Here is a 21448-nt window from a genome sequence, read left to right as displayed (position 1 = left end):
TTCCGTCTTTTTACAAGCTGGTGAGCGCGGGCACAGAGCTGTTTAAAAGCTATTAGGGGCTCTAGGGAAGGATGCCACTAATGTCACTGTAGAGCTCACCGATGCTTTTTAATGGCCTCAGCAATTTCCGGCGACCACCAAGGTACTGACTTTCGTCGGGGGTACCCTAAAGGACAAGGGATCCTGTTTTCTGCCACAGAAACAATCGTTCTAGTGACCTGCTCAACTACCACATCAATAGTATCATGATGAGGACATTCAACGGTGACAGCAGAGGTGAAAGCTTCCCAGTCTGCCTTGTTGAGAGCCCATCTTGATAGACATCCAGGGGAATGGCACTGGGAAAGCAACAGGAAGATGGGAAAGTGGTCACTACCACACAAGTCATTGTCAGCTCTATAGTGTACATATGGGAGAAGTCCTGGGCTGCAAAGAGATAAATCAATGGCCGAGTAAGTGCCATGAGATACACTGAAATGTGTGGGGTCACTTGTATTTAAGAGGCAGAGGTTGAGTTGAGACAGGAAAGTTTTGACATCTCTACCTCGGCCAGTAAGCACAGTGCCACCCCACAAGGGGTTATGCGCATTAAAATCTTCCAAAAGTAGGAAAGGTTTATGGAGTTGATGAATCAGTGCAGCCAATGCGTACAGGTGTATTGCACCATCTGGAGGAACATACACGTTGCAGACAGTTATTTCCTGTGTTGTCCTTATCCTGACAGCCACGGCTTCAAAAGGGGTTTGAAGAGGCACAGGTTCACTTCATACTGAGTTCAGGACATAGACGTTATCATGAGGCTGGGAAAGCATGAAGCATGCAAGGAGGCATGTTACACCTCAGGGTCACCTACTGCCACCAACTGAGTATTTGTATCCATTCCTATTGTGGATGAGGCACCAGTGAGATCTAGATCCTCAGGGGACACTTAGACCTCCACTCATTCGCAGGTGCAGAATTCGTAGGGAGTGGTGATGGTGTTGGGGCCACCGGAGGGTGCTTTTTCTTAGCAGACTTCTTTGTTTGCTTGCCCTCTTGCTTCTCTTTAGGCGCCTGCCGGGAGGACTTCTCTGAAGTAGCTTCAGGCATGGAGGAAGACTGTGAAGCTCTTTGTCCAGCAGCTTTTGGCTCCTTTAGCCACTGGCACTGTGGTATTAGTGGAGACCTTGGGAGAGAGGGTCCCAAGGGACCCCTTCTGCATGAAAGGAGGCTGTTGCTTCTCCAGCTGAGGGGAGGGGACCAATGTCCCCTGCGTTTGGGAGGGGGGGGGGGGGAGGAACAACTTTGGGAACAACGGAAGATTTTCCCCCCTACCACCAAGGGGGCAGATGTATTCTGGAGGCCTGGAGGGCCCACTGTTCATGGCACAAAGTGTGATGCGACTGGTACTTGTGATGGCGATGGTAATGTAGCTGCAGCATATGTCGACGTCAACCCAACGGGGAATAATGGTCCAAATTTACGTTTAGCCTCTTGGTTAGTCAACTAGTCCATGGTCTTGTACTCCATGATTTTCCTCTCCTTTTGGAGTACTGGGCAGTCTGGCAAGCAGGGGGAGTGGTGCTCACCACAGCTGATGCAATTGGCAGGTGGCGCATGTGGAGTATCTGGATGCAGTGTACATCCAGTCTCAACATGTAGTGCTGGAAGTGCAGAAGGAAGACATATGCCTGAACTACGAGCGCTTAAAGCAGCGCATTGGTGGAGGGACCTATGGTTTAATGTCACAGTGGTAAACCATCACTTTGACCTTCTCAGGCGATGAATCACCCTCAAAGGCCAAGATGAAGGGACCGGTAGCAACCCAGTTGTCTCTGGGTCCCCTGTAAATGCGACGGATGAAATGAACACCCCACCGTCCTAGATTTGCGCCGAGCTTGTCATCAGACTACATGAGGAGGTAGCGATGGAAAATAATCCCCTGGACCATGTTCAGGCTTTTATGGAGAGTAATCTAAACAGGAACAATTGGGCCGGGGATGCTGTCTGAATCAAGACTGGCACCGCTTCTCATCTTGGACAGCGCTGTCACTTTCCCAATCTTATCCTCAAGACGTTCAACAAAAAATTGAGGCTTCATAGGTACAAAGGAGACCCCGTCCATTCTGCTACAGACTAAATGCCGAGGCGAATATGGCTCTCTTCTTTCTGTAGTCCTATGTTCCTCCCATGGTGTAGTGAGGGAGGGAAATGATTTAGGGTCGTATCTGTCAGCACAGTACTCGATCTTGCCCTTCTTAGAGACTGTTGGCACCATACGGTCACAAGCAGCTGTATTGGAAATTGGGTCAATACAATCTACTCCCACATACCGGTTATCTATCTTGAGTCACACAGTACCTCCTGATATCAGACAGAAGAGGGTACTACTATGTGAATACCAGGAGATTGTTGATAACTTTGACTTTCAAATATTGAATGATGTATTCTCTGTGTGAAAAAGATTAAAAGATCACAACATCCCACTCTTATCACACCCAGGATTCTTACTAAAAATGAATTCAATGCCATTAATGAATGGAAATGCTGTTGGCCAAAGTGTCTGAAACTGCCCTCCATCCAGTAGAAGCTACCTGGATCTGACAAGGCCTCAGGCAATTTGGACTATTATGACTTGCATTTGAGCAGACCATGGAAAATGTGCAGGCACCCTCCACAAGTGGGTCAAATCTTCATCACCACCTTGTGACTGTGATGCTGAACAAGAGATAGTGAACAACAGATAGTTGATAATGTTGCGTCAACATGTCCCATACATCTTTCAAAGATTTCCTGACAGTTATGAGTGATGTGATCAACTATATAGAACACCTTGATATTCACCTATACCTATTGTCATGTGTGTTAGTGGGGGTTGAAAGGACCAGACTACTGAAGTGTTGGTATGTAATAGTTTAGTAATATATATATATATATATATATATATATATATATATATATATATATATATATTAAAAACAAAGATTCCAAGACCTACCAAGCGGGAAAGCGCCGGCAGACAGGCACAATGAACAAAACACACAAACACACACACAGAATTACTAGCTTTCGCAACCAATGGTTGCTTCTTCAGGAAGGAGAGGGAAAGACGAAAGGATGTGGGTTTTAAGGGAGAGGGTAAGGAGTCATTCCAATCCCGGGAGCGGAAAGACTTCCGTTAGGGGAAAAAAAGGACAGGTGTACACTCGCACGCACTCGCACGCACACACACACACACACACACACACACACACACACACACATATCCATCCGCACATACACAGACACAAGCAGACATATTTAAAGGCAAAGAGTAAGGGCAGAGATGTCAGTCGAGGCGGAAGTACAGAGGCAAAGAAGTCGAAGGTTAGGTGGACGGCGGAAAGACACTCTTGGTGGTGTGGGGAGGATTTCATGAAGGATGGATCTCATTTTGGGGCAGGATTTTAGGAAGTCGTATCCCTGCTGGAGAGCCACATTCAAGGTCTGATCCAGTCCGGGAAGTATTCTGTCACAAGTGGGGCACTTTTGGGGTTCTTCTGTGAGAGGCTCTGGGTTTGAGGGGATGAGGAAGTGGCTCTGGTTATCTGCTTCTGTACCAGGTTGGGAGGGTAGTTGCAGGATGCGAAAGCTGTTTTCAGGTTGTTGGTGTAATGGTCGAGGGATTCAGGACTGGAGCAGATTCGTTTGCCACGAAGGCCTAGGCTGTAGGGAAGGGACCGTTTGATACGGAATGGGTGGCAGCTGTCATAATGGAGGTACTGTTGCTTGTTGGTGGGTTTGATGTGGACGGATGTGTGAAGCTGGCCATTGGACAGATGGAGGTCAATGTCAAGGAAAGTGGCATGGGATTTGGAGTAGGACCAGGTGAATATGATGGAACCAAAGGAGTTGAGGTTGGAGAGGAAATTCTGGAATTGTTCTTCACTGTGAGTCCAGATCATTAAGATGTCATCAATAAATCTGTACCAAACTTTGGGTTGGCAGGCTTGGGTAACCAAGAAGGCTTCCTCTAAGCGCCCCATAAATAGGTTGGCATACGAGGGGGCCATCCTGGTACCCATGGCTGTTCCCTTTAATTGTTGGTATGTCTGGCCTTCAAAAGTGAAGAAGTTTGGGGCAGGATGAAGCTGGCTAAGGTGACGAGGAAAGAGGTTTTAGGTAGGGTGGCAGGTGATCGGCGTCAAAGGAAGTGCTCCATTGCAGCGAGGCCGTGGACGTGCGGGACCCAACTCCTCTTCCTCAAAATCACCCTCTCCAAACCTTCCAGGAATTTCTCACTTCCAGCCTTGCCTCTCAATCTTTCTTGAAAAACATTAATCCTACTCCCAACATCACCACAGCCGAAGCCCAGGCTATCCGTGATCTGAAAGCTGACCGATCCATCATCATTCTTCCGGCTGACAAGGGTTCCACGACCGTGGTACTTGATCGCCGGGAGTATGTGGCTGAGGGACTGCGTCAGCTTTCAGACAACTCTACATACAAAGTTTGCCAAGGTAATCCCATTCCTGATGTCCAGGCGGAGCTTCAAGGAATCCTCAGAACCTCAGGCCCCCTACAAAACCTTTCACCTGACTCCATCAAACTCCTGACCCCACCGACACCTCGCACTCCTACCTTCTACCTACTTCCTAAAATTCACAAACCCAAACATCCTGGCCGCCCCATTGTAGCTGGTTACCAAGCCCCCACAGAACGTATCTCTGCCTACGTAGATCAACACCTTCAACCCATTACATGCAGTCTCCCATCCTTCATCAAAGACACCAACCACTTTCTCGAACACCTGGAATCCGTACCCAGTCTGTTACTGCCGGAAACCATCCTTGTAACCATTGATGCCACTTCCCTATACACGAATATACCGCACGTCCACGGCCTCGCTGCAATGGAGCACTTCCTTTGACGCCGATCACCTGCCACCCTACCTAAAACCTCTTTCCTCGTCACCTTAGCCAGCTTCATCCTGACCCACAACTTCTTCACTTTTGAAGGCCAGACATACCAACAATTAAAGGGAACAGCCATGGGTACCAGGATGGCCCCCTCGTATGCCAACCTATTTATGGGGCACTTAGAGGAAGCCTTCTTGGTTACCCAAGCCTGCCAACCCAAAGTTTGGTACAGATTTATTGATGACATCTTAATGATCTGGACTCACAGTGAAGAACAACTCCAGAATTTCCTCTCCAACCTCAACTCCTTTGGTTCCATCATATTCACCTGGTCCTACTCCAAATCCCATGCCACTTTCCTTGACATTGACCTCCATCTGTCCAATGGCCAGCTTCACACATCCGTCCACATCAAACCCACCAACAAGCAACAGTACCTCCATTATGACAGCTGCCACCCATTCCATATCAAACGGTCCCTTCCCTACAGCCTAGGCCTTCGTGGCAAACGAATCTGCTCCAGTCCTGAATCCCTCGACCATTACACCAACAACCTGAAAACAGCTTTCGCATCCCGCAACTACCCTCCCAGCCTGGTACAGAAGCAGATAACCAGAGCCACTTCCTCATCCCCTCAAACCCAGAACCTCTCACAGAAGAACCCCAAAAGTGCCCCCACTTGTGACAGAATACTTCCCGGGACTGGATCAGACCTTGAATGAGGCTCTCCAGCAGGGATACGACTTCCTAAAATCCTTCCCCGAAATGAGATCCATCCTTCATGAAATCCTCCCCACTCCACCAAGAGTGTCTTTCCGCCGTCCACCTAACCTTCGTAACCTCTTGGTTCATCCCTATGAAATCCCCAAACCACCTTCCCTACCCTCTGGCTCCTACCCTTGCAACCGCCCCCGGTGTAAAACCTGTCCTATGCACCCTCCCACCACCACCTACTCCAGTCCTGTAACCCGGAAGGTGTACACGATCAAAGGGAGAGCCACGTGTGAAAGCACCCACGTGATTTACCAACTGCCTGCACTGTGACGCTTTCTATGTGGGAATGACCAGCAACAAACTGTCCATTCGCATGAATGGACACAGGCAGACAGTGTTTGTTGGTAATGAGGATCACCCTGTGGCTAAACATGCCTTGATGCACGGCCAGCACATCTTGGCACAGTGTTACACCGTCCGAGTTATCTGGATACTTCCCACCAACACCAACCTATCCGAACTCCGGAGAAGGGAAATCGCCCTTCAGTATATCCTCTCTTCTCGATATCCGCCAGGCCTCAACCTCTGCTAATTTCAAGTTGCCGCCGCTCATACCTCACCTGTCTTTCAACAACTTCTTTGCCTCTGTACTTCCGCCTCGACTGACATCTCTGCCCTTACTCTTTGCCTTTAAATATGTCTGCTTGTGTCTGTGTATGTGCGGATGGATATGTGTGTGTGTGTGTGTGTGTGTGTGTGTGTGTGCGTGTGCGAGTGTACACCTGTCCTTTTTTTCCCCTAAGGGAAGTCTTTCCGCTCCCGGGATTGGAATGACTCCTTACCCTCTCCCTTAAAACGCACATCCTTTCGTCTTTCCCTCTCCTTCCTAAAGAAGCAACCATCGGTTGCGAAAGCTAGTAATTCTGTGTGTGTGTTTGTGTGTTTTGTTCATTGTGCCTGTCTGCCGGCGCTTTCCTGCTTGGCAGGTCTTGGAATCTTTGTTTTTAATATATTTTTCCCATGTGGAGGTTTCTTTCTATATATATATACAAAGATTCCAAGACTTACCAAGCGGGAAAGCGCCGGCAGACAGGCACATGAACAAAACACACAAACACACACACAGAATTACGGGCTTTCGCAACTGGCAGTTGCTTCGTCAGGAAAGAGGGAAGGAGAGGGAAAAATGAAAGGATGTGGGTTTTAAGGGAGAGGGTAAGGAGTCATTCCAATCCCGGGAGCAGAAAGACTTCCCTTAGGGGAAAAAAAGGACAGGTGTACACTCGTGCACACACACACACACACACACACACACACACACACACACACACACACACACACACACACATATCCATCTGCACATCGTAATTCTGTGTGTGTGTTTGTGTGTTTTGTTCATGTGCCTGTCTGCCGGCGCTTTCCCCCTTGGTAAGTCTTGTTAATTTATGCCATGCAATAAACAAATTAGGGTATAATAAACATTTCCTGTGTCTCAGAACTGTCATCAGATCCTTGAAATGACAACCTTGTAAAATATTCCAATCCGCAGAGATTATAGCCTGTGTATGGAAGATGTCCAAAGATTCAACCTCGCAAGGCAGGGAACTAACAGGGCCTTTATGACATTATGTTGCAAATTATATGAAGAGACTACATTTCACTCTTAATGATAGTCAAACGCAACTGAGACATTATGGATCTAATGCACTGTTTTTGTTATCACTCAATCACGGGTCTATTCTAAGTATGGTGTACTCCATTCCTACACAGGTAGCACAATTTCAATTTATGGGCAAATCTTGTTGATCATTTACAGTGAAGGCCACTTTTTTTCTATTACAGTTGTACTCTTTAGATGATTATGTCTAATCTTTGCAAGCTTGTAATATTTTTCATATGTGACATTTTTTTTTATATGTCAGTTAACATACAATGTATACTTTATTTACAGAATTAAATGAGACACAACTACAATTAAATATTTCATTACATAACTTACATGCCAGCAACACACTTATAACATTGAAGCTGCTTTCAAAATAAGATCACAGTAAAATGTTCAAAGAAATTTATCTATAATCTCATATTTAAAGAAAGTAAAAATACTACTGCTTCTAGGAATGCATTCACCAGTTAACTTAAGCTGTATTTGAATTTATTCAACACTGCGTATTAATGAGCAACCATTAATAACACCTGTACCAGCAACTATTATTCTTGTGTCCGTAAATTTCTCAAGCAGCTGAAATGCTGCTATTTCAGCATATGTCACACCTCCAATAAAATATACCAAAAAGTTTTTGCATTTAATCTTTGATGCATCCTTAGAAGAAATATTTATTTGTATGCCTGGCAACAATTTTGTTATATCATCAACTGACATGTCATGCTGGGTTAGTAAATTAACTAGCTGACACACTGCAGGAATGTACGCCCCACTAAACACGTAACCCATATCTTTTGGTTTTTTAAGATCAAAGTCATCCTTAATTTCTGGAAACAATTTCAGCTTTTGTGCAATACTATGAAAGGCACTACTTTTCCTGTTTAAGGATACAACTTGAGCTACTCGATCAGTTAATTTTCCAGTTGTTTCACCAGTGTCAGTGTCATGTCTTACAAACAGTCCAAGCTTTTCCAAGTTATAGAATAATGTCAGATTATCATACCCATATGAATGCAGAAACTGTTTCATAAATGCAGAACTCTCATCCTGAGTTAGTCCATTCTGTGTTAGGCACATGAGGCATAGTAATCGAAGACAAGTAAATCTGTTTACACACTGTGTTGCTAAGCAATCCTCTAAATACGTGAAATTTTCACCTCTAGATTTTCCTTCCAACGTGTTTTGTTCAAATTTGTGCAAAGCTTCATATCGGTGTCCCATTTCTCCAATGATGATTTCACAAGCACCAATATGGTACGAAAGTGAGCGTTTCTTTTCCTTAACTTTTTGCAGATCAGTTGCAACGTACTGTTTCATTTCCTGGAGACCCATTTTTTGACACCTTTTATACTCACTATGAAGTTCCTCTTTTTTAGTGCTTAAGAAGGAGTATACATCTGAAAAATGTCTATTTTTCATTTCATGATAAATATCATCTTCATCAGTTAGCCGATAATTTACAGTTCCTTTTGTACCAGTAACTTTTTCATCAAATTCAACAGTTCCACACTTAACTCCAAAAACTTCATCCAGTAGCCCAGCGTATGTAACTGCTGTAAGCAACACAGATGCATAATCAAAATCCCTATCTACTATAACTAAGCAGTCAATATCTGCCTCTTGTTTGGTGGGATTCCCCAACTCCTTCAATAGAATATTCAATATTTTACACACTTGTGATGCAAATTTTCCACACATTACAGTCATGGGTATCTTCCCAAAGAGTATCTGCAGTGACCAAAGAGAGTGGGCCACTGCAGGAAGAAATGATTTATCTCCATCCACAAACAGCATACGAAACAAATTTGGTAATTCAAATGACAGTACACTACTATCTAGAGAAATCATTTCCCACATAAATCTGTATACAGTCACTAGACCAAACACACCTTCCTCTTCCAAAAGATTCAAGAGAGCAACAAGTTCACATGGAACAAATATAATGTAATAAGAATTTGTGGGTTTGCACTGTAAATCTGCATTTATCTGATCACAAATATACTTTGTAGTTATAAGGTCAGAATATACGAGATAAACCCAATGATTACTGACATATCGGAAACCACTTTTTTCCAGCTTATGAATTTTGTGTACTCCATGAGACCTGAAAAATGAAGTATTAAATGTTTTAAGTTCTGATAATAACTGATACAGAATATAATTACAAGATGTATGCTGTACACTAGTATTATCTGAAGGAACCCACTAAGGATGACAAAATCAATAACTTCAATCTTTATGAAAAATATTGAGCAATTTGAAGTGACAATAAAATTGATGATAGAGAAAATTGTTCAGTTTTTGATCTGCACTTCAATAATTTAAAAATTTCACAGTAACCATAATCTTCAAATGTCTGTTACTTCAACTCTGTGATAGATTTCCATGCAAAGCATGGTTTTGGCAAGTTGTCCACATTTTTCCTGTTTAGTGTCACAAATTACATTCTGAAATTATGCTCACCTATCTATTCTGGATTAGGAAGACTATGATACATTTGTCTATTAGTTACAAAATGGATCTTATGTGTATTTGTTTTATTATCTAGACTTTGTTATGATGTCCATACTCTGAAATGGAGAAGGCTAATTACCCCTACATTTATCAACACAAAGTGCATGTTTACTGTTCGAGGGTGCTTAACTGCAGAGTTACCAGTATTCTTATCCAGTCATACGGACATACTACACTTAGGATATTACTCCACCTAATAGACTTGAAGAGGGGTCTTCCTTAATTACACATTTTCACGGGTGCTATCATTGTGAGCAAAAACTCTTACCATATTTTATGAGGAACATTCTACACAATTATATCAATCAACAGTGCACCCGATTTTACGGTAGGGTTGGGTACTTTCATAACTTTGCACCATTACTAAAAGTTATATTGTACTATTACTACTACAACCACCACCACAACCACTGCAACAATAATTAACAGTACAAGAATAATGACATATCGGTTATTTACATTTGATAACACTATAGATGGACCAAGCATATTCAAAATTATGTACTGTACATCTATCCCATTCATAGGCCAAAAATCCATTCACAACTTAAAATGATGTATTCCTGAAGTATATGCTGTCCTCATGATGGAACTTGATAAGTGTCTTTTTTATTCACACAAAACATGGCATGGTTATAAAGCATGCCTTGATACAGCACAGTCCTTAATTTGAATGTTCATTCCATCATAGATTCAAGTGTGATATAGCACTGTGTGATATCTAGGTTGTGATGACTGGCAGATATATTCCACATCACATGTGATATGTAAGCCCGAAAGTTGACGAATCTAACAAAGGTGAATGTGAAATAAATGTGTAGGCAAAAGAATGATTGAGAGTGTAGACAGTGGTCTACATTGGTCATACGTGATAGCAGATCCACACTTAATACACATAATTATGACGACATGTGAATCCTGTTTTTTGATCGGTTAAGTCAGTTTTAATTTCAGCATCAGTGTACTGCAATAACATTAACTCTGTATTTAATGCACTTTTATTTCTAATAAACTAAAACTGCAAAGTACAATCTGACACTGCAATATGTATGAGACTAAAAACCAATCCATGTTTTGGTGTGTGTTAGATACATATATTGCACATCAACAATGAAAAACAAAAGGGGTGTCTCTATGTAACTCTTACCTCACCTAATGCTGATTAAAAGTGTCCTTTAACAGTATTTGACAGACAGAGCTACCTGGCTGCAAATACTGTTGCAACTGCACTTGAGTGTGTCACATTACATTTGCTAATATTTACAGACAGCTCTGAACATTGTTAAAGTACTACTGAAATTGCTCACTTATCAATTTGTGTGTGATGAATATCAATGTATTTCTTGTTGTTGTGGGTATTTATGAGCAACACACAGTGTATATGACAAACTGGATTGTAGCATTCAAAAAATTCTTTGTTTACTCACTAATTCAGATTGTATTCCACGTAATATGTATTTTATGCAATAAATGGCAGTGTCACAATGAATCAAAAGTTTTCCTTCATCAAGAAACAGGCATTCAAACTGCGTGATTAAGGGGTTGCCATGGCCAAACCTCGGTCGATTTTTAATGAAGAGCCATTTAAGCTGTATAAAAGCAGTCACATGTAAGCTTGTATTCACTTCCAAATATGAATTCTCTGCTCTTTCAACACCAACCTATGATCAACAATAACTTGATAGGAGAGTATGTTGTTTTGTTTGTGTTATGTTTCTGATGCAGAATGCTGGGGCATTACATTTATTAAACTCAATTACTTTTCAGCCTGTTAAGTTTCATGTGTGTGAAACTCTAACAGAGGACTATGCATTCTCTTCGTGCTACAGTGTAAACTATTTCTTTTTTCCAAGTGGCATCATAATTATGTTAAATCATTCATAAGTTTCAGTAAGCCCCAACATGATGCTGAATGCGTAGTTATTTAGAATACACTGCACAACACTCCTTACTTTGAGTTACAAATCTCTAGTTCTTTTGTTCAGTGTTACAGGTACAAAACTGAGCATGCTGACATGGCATCACTAAAAGACCGTTAACCTATGAAATTCTTACAATTTTTTTGGTCCTAAGAAAATGTTCACACACTACACATGTGCATACTCAAGAACTTGGCTGTGGGGGGAGGAAGGGAGCAGGAAACACTTATTAATTTATTGGAAGCACTAAAATTTGGGAGAACTGTCAGACAGATAACATTCAGATACGTGTGAATATTTTACACATTCCCATTCTTAGTATTGTTATCACATTGATGGTAATACAAGAAAAGGCATAGCAAACTGAAGGCGTAATGCTACTGGAAATCATCCCCAGAGTCATCTGGCTTCTTCAGTTAGAAGAAGAATGGTGGCAAATGGTCATGTAGTTTAGAGTTTTCACACCAAACGGCTATGAAAAGCCCTACACTTGCTACTACTCAATATCCAGTATGAGTTCTGGTTTTCTTGAAACTGATACTAAACTGCTATAACTGTCCATGTGGTGGGGCAGGATGTGAAATCAGTCTGTGAAGATAATTTTTTTAGGAGGGCAAGGGACATGTGCCATTATTGATCCATATCACCATACTATAAAACACAAAAATTTCTATCCTTTCGTTGCTCAAATAACAAAAATTCTGCGGTTATTTGTTCCTTGTTCATTAGGAAATCATATTGAAATAATATGTAAATACACACATCCAAAAACGTTTTGCATCACCCTGGTTCCCAGAAGTCCCGGAGACAGACGTTGACTTTGGATATTGTATCACAGGCACAGTCCCTTTGACTGTTCAGTGATGTCTCTAAACCTACCCAAAGATGTAAACAATCAAGTATGAGCAGCACATATTAGACAGATGGGGTCCGACAGCCAATCAGTTCCAGTCATTCCACCAGGAAGGCGGTACACATCTCATGTTGTCTGTCGTTCAACCATGCCTAGATGGTCAATACCATGATTCGATCACGTCTGCATTGTTACTTTGTGCCAGGAAGGGCTCTCAGCAAGGGAGGTGTCCAGGCGTTTCAGAGTGAACAAAATCAACATTGTTTGGACATGGAGGACATACAGAGAGACAGGAACTATCGATGACATGCCTCGCCCAGGCTGCCCAAGGGCTAATACTGCAGTGGATGACCACTACCTACAGATTATGGCTCAGAGGAACCCTGACAGCAACACTATGTTGAATAATGCTTTGCGTGCAGCCAGAGGACATTGTGTTGTGACTCAAACTGTGCGCAATAGGCTGTATGATGCGCAACTTCACTCCTGACATACATAGCGAGGTCCATCTTTGCAACCACGACACCATGCAGCACAGTACAGATGGGCCCATCAACACGCCGAATGGACCACTCGGGATTGGCATCATGTTCTCTTCAATGATGAGTGTCACTTATGTCTTCAACCAATCATTAGAGACGTGTTTGAAGGCAACCCGGTCAGGCTGAATGCCTTAGACACACTGTACAGTAAGTGCAGTGAGGTGGAGGTTCCCTGCTCTGTTAGGGTGACATTACATGGGGCTGACGTACGCCGCTGGTGGTCATGGAAGTTGCCATAACAGCTGTACAATAAGAGAATGCCATCCTCCGACCAATAGAGCAACCATATCTGCAGCATACTGGTGAGGCATTAATCTTCATGGAGGACAATTCACGCCCCATCGCACACATCTTGTGAATGACTTCTTTCACGATAACGACATTGCTCAAGTAGAGTGGCCAGCATGTTCTCCAGACATGAACCATATCAAACATGCCTGGTATAGATAGAAAAGGGCTGTTTATGGACGATGTGACCCACCAACCACTCTGAGGGATCTACACCGAATCCCCTTGAGGAGTGGGACAATCTGGACCAACAGTGGCTTGATTAACTTGTGGATAGTATGTCACGACGAATACAGGCATGCATCAGTGCAAAAGCACGTGCTACCGGGTATTAAAGGTACTGGTGTGTACAGCAACCTGGACCACCACCACTGAAGGTCTCAGCATATGGTGGTACAACATGAAATGCGTGGTTTTCATGTGCAATAAAAAGGTAAGACATGGTGTTTATGTTGATCTCTATTCCAATTTTCTGTGCAGGTTCCCGAACTCTCAGAACCGAGGTGATGCAAAACTTGTTTTGATGTGTGTAGACTATGATTACAGTACATGATTTTTTTCCTGCAACTCACAGTAAACACTTTAGCTGGCAGACATCAAGATGTCTTTATCTTCTGCTACTACAACATTGTCAGTAATTCTAAGCACAACTACTTCAATATTTTGCACAAAGTACCTCAAAATGTGTAAAACAGCAAGAAACATTTTTATTCATCACTAGACAGTTAATTTTATTGATGTTATTCCACATTCAGAATATATAATTCTGACTAAACTGGAATGTATAGTGATGTATTCTTACTGGATGAAATAATTTAACACACCCACTTGTACAGTTCCCATGTATTCTACTACCCACATAGCTACTATCTGTGCATATTAATACATGAAACAGCATTTATCTGAAATGCAACTTTACAGTAAAATAATGTAGCAGAATGATTTTTCATTCTACAGCAGAGCATATGGTAATTGGAAACTTCCTGACATCAAAACTCTGCAGCGGGTTGGACTGGGATTTGAAGTTGAAACCTTTGTGTTTTGTGGGCAAATGCTCTACTGACTAAGCTATGCATGTATGACTCATGATACAGCCTCTCCACTTCACTTCTGCCAGCGCTTCTTTCCTACACTCCAAGTTTCATGTAAGTTCTCCTGCATACCTTACAGTACTAGCACTCTTGGAAGATAGGATACCGTGGAGAAATTGCTTAGCCACAGTCTAAGGAAACAATTCTCCTGGAAGATAGTTGAGAGGTATTGGTAGAAGTGAAGCTGAAAGGGAATGCCGTGTTTTGTCTCTGAATAGCTCAGTTGGCAGAGCATTTGCGTAAAGGTTCCTGGTTTGAGCCCTGGTTCAGCATATAGTTTTTACTTGCCACAAAGTTTCAATTCACCAATCACTTAGCTTCAGAGTGGAAATTGTTTCTATAAACAATCCTCTAGGCTATGGTAAGCGATTTCTGCCCAGTATACTTTTTTCCAAGAGTGCTAGTCCTGCAAGATATGCATGTGAGAATTCCATATAGTTTGAAAGGCAAGACAGGGGTACCATTGGAAGTGAAGCTGCAAGGGCGGGTTGTGAGTTGTGCCTGGATACCTCAGTAGAGCATTTGCCAGCAAAAGGCAAAGGTTCCAGTTACAAATCCATGTCTAGGAGAATGAATTTCAGTAAAATGGTTACACACATCTGTCAAATCATCAAGAACAAGGGAAACTGATACAGCGTGGAGGGGGTGAAAATTGAAAATAAAAAATATCTTCAAGGCAGAAATTCCAATATAAATATAAGTACTAGGATAGTAAGTTTTAGAACTCGTGTTTAACGCCAAACCTGACGGTATTTCATCAAAATGTACAATCCCTATCCAACAAAGTAAACAAATTTCAAATTTTGTTGGAAAGTGACATGAAAAACACCTCTGTATTATGTTTTACTGAACATTGGCTTGACAAAGAGAAACTTCATATGCTGTGTAGTTACTTTTGTCGGAAATTGTATAAACATGGTGGTAGTTGCATATATCCAGAATGAGATTTTCACTCTGCAGCGGAGTGTGCGCTGATATGAAACTTCCTGGCAGATTAAAACTGTGTGCCCGACCGAGACTCGAACTCGGGACCTTTGCCTTTCGCGGGCAAGTGCTCTACCAACTGAGCTACCGAAGCACGACTCACGTTCGGTACTCACAGCTTTACTTCTGCCAGTATCCGTCTCCTACCTTCCAAACCTTACAGAAGCTCTTCTGCGAAACTTGCAGAACTAGCACTCCTGAAAGAAAGGATACTGCGGAGACATGGCTTAGCCACAGCCTGGGGGATGTTTCCAGAATGAGATTTTCACTCTGCAGCGGAGTGTGCGCTGATATGAAACTTCCTGGCAGATTAAAACTGTGTGCCCGACCGAGACGCGAACTCGGGACCTTTGCCTTTCGCGGGCAAGTGCTCTACCAACTGAGCTACCGAAGCACGAATCACGTCCGGTACTCACAGCTTTACTTCTGCCAGTATCCGTCTCCTACCTTCCAAACCTTACAGAAGCTCTTCTGCGAAACTTGCAGAACTAGCACTCCTGAAAGAAAGGATACTGCGGAGACATGGCTTAGCCACAGCCTGGGGGATGTTTCCAGAATGAGATTTTCACTCTGCAGCGGAGTGTGCGCTGATATGAAACTTCCTGGCAGATTAAAACTGTGTGCCCGACCGAGACTCGAACTCGGGACCTTTGCCTTTCGCGGGCAAGTGCTCTACCAACTGAGCTACCGAAGCACGACTCACGTCCGGTACTCACAGCTTTACTTCTGCCAGAGTGAAAATCTCATTCTGGAAACATCCCCCAGGCTGTGGCTAAGCCATGTCTCCGCTGTGAGTACCGGACGTGAGTCGTGCTTCGGTAGCTCAGTTGGTAGAGCACTTGCCCGCGAAAGGCAAAGGTCCCGAGTTCGAGTCTCGGTTGGGCACACAGTTTTAATCTGCCAGGAAGTTTCAGTTGCATATATGTTTAAAATAGCATAAATTTTAAATCTATGGCATATGTAGAAAAATTATCCATAGAGAAAGATATTGAGGTAAATGGAATTGAAATCACAGATGAAAAAATTGCTATAATTTGTCTATACAGGGCGCCAACTGGCAATACTAACATTATGTTAAAGGACCTTGAAAATATCTTACACAAGATTACACAAAAAAATAGAAAACTAATTATATGTGGGGATTTCAACATTGACTTTGCAAGTGAGTCTAATGAAAAAACTGCTTTACTGAACCTCTTAGCAACTTTCAATTTAAAGGCTACTATAGAATTTGATTCCTATTTCAAGAATTACAAAAAGATTTTAACTAAAGTCATCAAATAAGCAAAAAGAATGGGAAATAGTTCCTTCATAGCAAATGCACAAAATAAAATGAAAGCCATATGGGAGATTGTAAGGCATGAAACAGGAGTAAAACCGAGAGAATACCATAATATCAAACTGAATGAAAACACTTCTGTAATATCTGATCCCCAGCAGATAGCAAATAATTTTAACTCATATTTCTCTAAGGCAGCTGAGATTCTGGTGAAGCAAAACTTTCAAAATGCTGTTACTGCAAATCAGATTAAAACTATCCCTAGTAACAAGTCTCTCTTCCTGCACCCAACAAATGAACAGGAAATGGTAAAAACAATAGGAGAGCTAAAATCAAATTTTTCCTCTGGTACTGACAACATACCAGACCGTATCATTAAAAAATAGGGGAGATAAAATCAGAATTTTCCTCTGGTACTGACAACATACCAGACCATATCATTAAAAAAAAACCCTTAGTAGTTAAGCCCATGGTAGACATATGCAATAGTTCACTTTCTCAGGGAATCTTCCCAGAAAGGTTAAAAATAGCTAAAGTGAAGTCATTGTTCAAAAAGGGTAAAAAAAAACAGATATAACAAATTATACGCCAGTCTCTCTACTACCTGTTTTTTTCTAAAATAATTGAAAAAATCTTTTATAAAAGACTCATAGATTTCATTGAAAAAAATAAACTTTTCTCAGCTACACAGCATGGTTTCCGAAAATGTAAATCCACTGAGACAGCTATTATAGATTTCTTAAATGAAGTTTTAAATGCATTAGATAGAAAATAACACATAGCAGCAATATTCCTAGATCTTTCAAAAGCATGTGACATCATTAACCATGGTCTATTGCTTAGAAAGCTAGAAAATGTTGATCTCAGAGGCCCAGCCTATGAATGGGTAAAGACATATCTAGAGAACAGACACCAAATACTTTAAGTCTTGTACAAAGACGGAAAAAATTTAACTTCCTATCAATCAGAAAAACAGTGTGTTAAATATGGTGTGCCGCAGGGTGCCGTACTGGGACCAATCCTGTTCTTGCTGTTTGTAAATGACCTGGAACCATCCAGCCCTAACTGTAAGTACATTAAATATGCCAATGATACCAATATACTTATCAAAGAAAAGACCCCAGAAGAGCTCAAAAATGAAATAAAAAAGAGCACTACACATGTATCAAAATGGTTCGCAATGAACAACTTAATAATAAACACACACAAAACAAACACTATGCATCTACACACAGTGCAGAATAAACAACCTTTTAACTGCAACCATAGAATTGTTAGGCAAAAGACTTGAATTGTAAATAGCACCAAATTTATGGGAGTTTGGATCTAAGATGGCAGAAACACACACAACACCTGTGTAGTAAATTAAATACCATTTGTTATAGTATAAAAATTCTTGCTGGATGCACAGCTATACAAGCCATAAAAAATGTATACTATGCCCAAGCAGAATCACTACTGAGATATGGTTTAATTTGTCGGGGAAATTCACCACCCAGCAAAAGCGGTTTTATTGCACAAAAAAGAATTATAAGAGCCATGGAAGGCTTAGCATCTCGATCTTCGGGCAAACCCACATTTAAAAAGCTTCATATTCTTCCATTACCATGCCTATATATCCTAGAAACAATAATGTTTATAAGGAAAATCGTAGATGATAATAGCAAGATTGCTCCAAAAAAACAAAATATCCATTTATACAACACGAGAAATAATCAAGATTTACATATGCAGTTTTCAAATACAACACTAAAACACCCTTGCAAGCAGGAAAAAAAACTGTATAACAAACTACCTAAAGAAATTAAGGCAATAACTGGCATTCATAATTTCAAAACTGCAGTGAGTGACTACTTGCTACGGAATTGCTACTATAGTGTTGATGAATTTAAATAGTTTATACAATTAAGGCCAAAATAAGAAATGTGTACATGTATATTTATCTGTGTATTATATGTGGTCTATTACATATATGTGTGTGTCTGTATAATCAAATGTGTGCACGTAAAATTTATTTGTGAAATGTTATTCCCATATGTTAAGAGTTATATTGCTATATACTGAAAACCATACAACAGTTTTTTCTGTTAAACTTTATTGCAAATTATTTGACTTGTCCTATATCATTATGTACCCCAGTACAGTGCATGATTCACAGGACCAATAAATATACAATACAATACAATATGTAGACTTAAAATTTGTGAAAGTTGCAGCCAACATTCAATATTGCCCCCCCCCCCCCCCCTTGCATGAATTTGGCATCAATTGTTAAATGCAGAAACTGCATCTTTCTCTCCACAAAACAGTAGTGAATAACTGTTCATAAATTCCTAAAAATATATGGTGTATTGGGGAAATAATTTTCATTGCACGCATTGATTTGTAAGCGGGACTATGGAGAGTCCCTTCTGAATAAAATCATATCCACATATCTCACACATCACAATGTCTACATAAGGAATCTGGGTGTACACACGCAGATATGAGGGCTAAGAAGTTCATCGGGCAAACTCTTTCTTGAAATTTTAGTACAAATTTGATGATCTGTACATGTCCAAAATATTATTCAATGTTGTGGTACCATGTTTCACTAAACTAACGCTGATTGGTTTTTGCCACCATCTATATTTATAGCCTTTAATTGGTTTGGTCAAGTCATCATAGTGTCCAGAATTCAGTGTGAATTCTATGTCTGAATCTCTTCAGGGAATCAAACATATGCCTGCCTACTCTCCTTCCCAGAAGTAAGTAACTGTACAGATAATAAGGCTTATTGAAAATAGAAGAACTGATGTTATGTTAAATTAAGATTGATATCAAATGAACAAATCACCGGTCTGTCATCTCCTTTTTCACAGACTGGTGCTCAGACATGTTTGTTTTGGTTAATGTAAAGCCCGAGTAACTAGTGCAACTTATGCAATCTATACAAAAGAATCCATAAAGGGAATAAACATGGTTACAATTCTGCAATAATGATTTGATAGTTACTTTGTTCTCTATTGCAGTGACCAACTGCTCTGTAAGTTACAGGTTGGAGTATGCCAAGTGTTCAAATCTTTCCCTCTGTGTTGACGATTGGTGTCTCCTTACAATAAATTAATGGCATGTCTTCACATTGTAGAATATATGGACGGTTACAAAATGTAGTCACAATTTAGAAAATGGTTAATATGGGCAATGTGTAACCTAACACACTTCAAAAAAATGTTACTACATTTAACTGACATATTCCACAAATCCACAGTTAATCACAAGACACAGTTAAGCAAGCATTTCGCCAGGCGACTATCAGATCTCTGTTATGGAAGGGGAAATACTACATGGCATTTCATTTCACTGATTATACGGCAAAGCAAATGGAGTACCCTAATCAAGCAATCTTCAGACGAATTCCAGGATTTATACTTGAACTCCAACAGCAAATGCAGTCTGACATTCTCATCCAACTGTGATAGTATTCGATTCTGAATTACCCTGACGAGGTAGATCGAAACTGAACGAGACACGCTGTTAACAGGGACTTAACTTTCAAAAACGCAAAACAGGGTGACCGTCAACAATGCCGGAAAAGGTCGTTTTCGTTTATAATAGTTGGTCACTATTTATTCAGAATACTCTGACCAATGTACTCTAAAACCTCCACTATTAGTTTAAAGAGCAATATTCCACACGACCATTTAACTAACCAATCTAGCAAATTATATTAGTAGCCTACATTACATACTCCTCATTACTGGGGCATTAATTTGTTACACAATGCATAACAACGCGTGCTATGTGCCATACATGCGACTGAGTTCATATGAAAGTCCTAATCAAGTAAATCTGCTAACTTAATATTATTTATCAACGCAATTAAATAAACTACAAACCTCAATACTGAGACTCCTGTAATTTGCTCAAGAGGTTTCATCAAACGTGGATCGATTATCAGGTCTTTTTTCCCAGGTATTTTAACCAAAATTTCAGTGAGTTTCCTTTGGGAGATTTGATTCAAACACTGCAACCGGGAATCCATGGTAACCTTCGGCACTAAAAGCTTACATAGCATTCGATTCTCAACACGTCAGCATTATTATAGGATTCTTTCGAAGGACCTAAGCATTGTTGCACGTAAAAAACATCAAAGCTGTAACGCATTGACATTCTCATACTTTGTTTTCATATTTGCCTCAATTGTTTAGTGCTTGCTTATGATTTCGTTACACTGAATGTAGGATCTTTGACCTATTGTGATATCGTAACTAAAGATGTGAATGCAACAGTAATTACCACAGTTAACACCTGTGGTAATTACTCGCCACAACCTCCTACGAAGTTGACGGAAGCTTTGGAACTATCCGTTGCAAAATGAATTAAATACCATGAGTCTGATTCTGAACATTTTTATCAATTTAGAAAGTTAAATTGGCTGGGTTTGTACATTATTTAAAATGTCCCATTGCAGTGAACTAAAATTGTAATGTAAGTTTTCTATGTGGACAACCGCAGCTTAATATATGCACAGTTAAAAAATCTCTTTAAAAATGTTTCGTCTTAAAATCTTCTAAAAATCTGTAGGGCCAGCTTGTAGCTGCTAATCCTTGTTTATTGTGGAATCTAGGAACAACATGTTTCAGGATAATTAATCGCGTCTTCAGGTTAAATTTACGACGACGTACATACGAATTAGAGACCTTTAAATGGAAGAACTGACAGTGACTTCTATGAAGAGA

General features: G+C 40.9%; 1 protein-coding gene across 1 annotated transcript; it reads right to left on the bottom strand.

Moving 5' to 3' along the window:
• Positions 1 to 7513: 7513 nt before the first annotated feature.
• On the bottom strand, positions 7514 to 20987 carry LOC126299167 (vacuolar protein sorting-associated protein 33B). Its single transcript, XM_049990928.1, has 2 exons — positions 20606 to 20987; positions 7514 to 9361 (listed from the first exon to the last, which is right to left on the bottom strand). Exons 1-2 carry the CDS (start codon positions 20782 to 20784, stop codon positions 7747 to 7749), a joined length of 1794 nt encoding a protein of 597 aa, XP_049846885.1. The 5' UTR covers positions 20785 to 20987; the 3' UTR covers positions 7514 to 7746.
• Positions 20988 to 21448: the final 461 nt, after the last annotated feature.

Source organism: Schistocerca gregaria, chromosome X (genome assembly GCF_023897955.1).
Source record: "Schistocerca gregaria isolate iqSchGreg1 chromosome X, iqSchGreg1.2, whole genome shotgun sequence".
Lineage (NCBI taxonomy): Eukaryota > Metazoa > Arthropoda > Insecta > Orthoptera > Acrididae > Schistocerca > Schistocerca gregaria.
This window is presented reverse-complemented; position numbering and strand designations above follow the sequence as displayed.